At 49.3% G+C, this 2,500-nt stretch overlaps 1 protein-coding gene across 1 annotated transcript in view; it reads right to left on the bottom strand.

The window, feature by feature from the left end:
- The window catches only part of traf3ip1 (TNF receptor-associated factor 3 interacting protein 1), a 19,933-nt gene that overhangs the window by 6,873 nt on the left and 10,560 nt on the right, over positions 1–2,500 (bottom strand). Inside the window, exons 8-10 of the mRNA XM_055150531.1 lie at positions 1,970–2,033; positions 1,328–1,414; positions 1,020–1,149 (exon numbers count right to left, since the gene is read on the bottom strand). Of these exons, the coding sequence (XP_055006506.1) occupies positions 1,020–1,149; positions 1,328–1,414; positions 1,970–2,033 (281 nt within the window). The remainder of the gene's footprint in view (positions 1–1,019; positions 1,150–1,327; positions 1,415–1,969; positions 2,034–2,500) is intronic.

Here is a 2,500-nt window from a genome sequence, read left to right as displayed (position 1 = left end):
AAACCAGGTAAACCAGTAAACCAGGACTAAACCAGGTCTAAACCAGGTCTAAACCAGGTCTAAACCAGGACTAAACCAGGACTAAACCAGGACTAAACCAGGTCTAAACCAGGACTAAACCAGGACTAAACCAGGTCTAAACCAGGTCTAAACCAGGTTTAAACCAGGTTCTAAACCAGGTTAAACCAGGTCTAAACCAGGTCTAAACCAGGTTTAAACCAGGTCTAAACCAGGACTAAACCAGGTCTAAACCAGGTCTAAACCAAGTCTAAACCAGGACTAAACCAGGTCTAAACCAGGTTAAACCAGGTCTAAACCAGGTCTAAACCAGGACTAAACCAGGACTAAACCAGGTCTAAACCAGGACTAAACCAGGACTAAACCAGGTCTAAACCAGGACTAAACCAGGTCTAAACCAGGTTTAAACCAGGTCTAAACCAGGACTAAACCAGGTCTAAACCAGGACTAAAACCAGGTCTAAACCAGGACTAAACCAGGACTAAACCAGGTCTAAACCAGGACTAAACCAGGTCTAAACCAGGACTAAACCAGGACTGAACCAGAACTAAACCAGGACTAAACCAGAACTAAACCAGAACTAAACCAGAACTAAACCAGGACTAAACCAGGACTAAACCAGTGGAGCTGTGGGGTGTCAGTGGGAGGTGCTTCTCACCATGGGGGGTTGTGTGTGTGTGTGTGTGTGTGAGGTGCTTCTCACTGTGGGGGGGTCTTGTGTGTGTGTGTGTGAGGTGCTTCTCACCGCGGGGGGTCTTGTGTGTGTGTGTGTGTGAGGTGCTTCTCACCGCGGGGGGTCTTGTGTGTGTGTGTGTGAGGTGCTTCTCACCGCGGGGGTCTTGTGTGTGTGTGTGTGTGTGAGGTGCTTCTCACCGCGGGGGGTCTTGTGTGTGTGTGTGTGTGTGTGAGGTGCTTCTCACCGCGGGGGGGGTCTTGTGTGTGTGTGTGAGGTGCTTCTCACCGCGGGGGGGTCTTGTGTGTGTGTGTGAGGTGCTTCTCACCGCGGGGGGGTCCGGGGCGTCTCCTTCAGTCACTGCCTCCTGAACCAGGAACTGTTCATCTTCATCCTCGTCCTCCTCAGGCCTCCTCCCCCCGTCCAGGATCAGAGCCGCGACTCGAGCGCTCGACGACCTGAAGGACCAGAGGGACCAGAAGGACCAGAGGAGACCAGGGACACCAGAGGAGACCAGAAGGAACGGGGGGGGGGGGGGGGGGGGGGGGGGGTCGTCGTCATTTACAGATAAAACCACACGTCTCTCACAGAGGACCAGACTCACAGAGGACCAGACTCACAGAGGACCAGACTCACCTCTCAGCAGGAGACTCTCCGTGACTGTCTTGTCTCTTGACTCGAGGAGGAACCGGTCGAGCACTAGTGGGACGAACCAACCTCCTGCTGCACACAGACCAAGGTTCAGACCTGGTCCAGTCCTGGTCTAGTCCTGGTCTGGTCCTGGTCTGGTCCTGGTCTGGTCCTGGTCTGGTCCAGGTTCAGTCCTGGTTTAGACCTGTTTAGACCTGGTTAGTCCTGGTTTAGTCCTGGTTTAGACCTGGTTTAGTCCTGGTTTAGTCCTGGTTTAGTCCTGGTTTAGACCTGGTTTAGTCCTGGTTCAGTCCTGGTTTAGTCCTGGTTCAGTCCTGGTTTAGACCTGGTTTAGTCCTGGTTTAGTCCTGGTTTAGACCTGGTTTAGTCCTGGTTCAGTCCTGGTTTAGTCCTGGTTCAGTCCTGGTTTAGTCCTGGTTTAGTCCTGGTTTAGTCCTGGTTTAGTCCTGGTTTAGTCCTGGTTTAGTCCTGGTTCAGTCCTGGTCCTGGTTCAGTCCTGGTTTAGTCCTGGTTTAGTCCTGGTTTAGACCTGGTTAGTCCTGGTTTAGTCCTGGTTTAGTCCTGGTTTAGTCCTGGTTTAGTCCTGGTTCAGTCCTGGTTCAGTCCTGGTTTAGTCCTGGTTCAGACCTGGTCTCGGTGGGGGCAGGTGGTTCTGTGTTGGACTCGGGGACTTTTTGAGTCACTTCTGCGTCTGAAACAAAAACAAAGGTTTAAATCGTTTCATATTCGTTTTGTTTTTTACTTTTTTTTTATTTTTATTTTTTTGTCTCTTTAAAACGTTTTTAGATAAAGTGTCTTTCAAACACAAATCACAAACAGAAGAGAGTCTCCCTCTGCAGGTCAGAACGAGTAACTGCAGCAAAACACCACAAACACAAACAACACTGGACTGAAAAACAAAACGACCAGACTGGACTGAATCTAAATCTCCAGTCGAGTCTGATCGGGTTATTTTTTTTCTTTAAAGTCTCCAAAAAAAAAAAATAATAATAATAATAATAATAATGTTTCCTGTGTGGGTTTGTGTTTCCCTGGAGAAAGATGTGAACAGAATGAAGAACTACAGAAGCCGAGAGGGTCACAACAAACACAAACGCCGCAACAAAAAGCCACAACAAACCAAAAAAAGCCACAACGGAAATGACCGCGGGACTCGAT

The sequence above is a fragment of the Boleophthalmus pectinirostris genome, unplaced genomic scaffold, assembly GCF_026225935.1.
Source record: "Boleophthalmus pectinirostris isolate CB_2022bp ecotype Guang Dong unplaced genomic scaffold, ASM2622593v1 HiC_scaffold_1, whole genome shotgun sequence".
In the NCBI taxonomy this organism is placed as follows: domain Eukaryota; kingdom Metazoa; phylum Chordata; class Actinopteri; order Gobiiformes; family Gobiidae; genus Boleophthalmus; species Boleophthalmus pectinirostris.
This window is presented reverse-complemented; position numbering and strand designations above follow the sequence as displayed.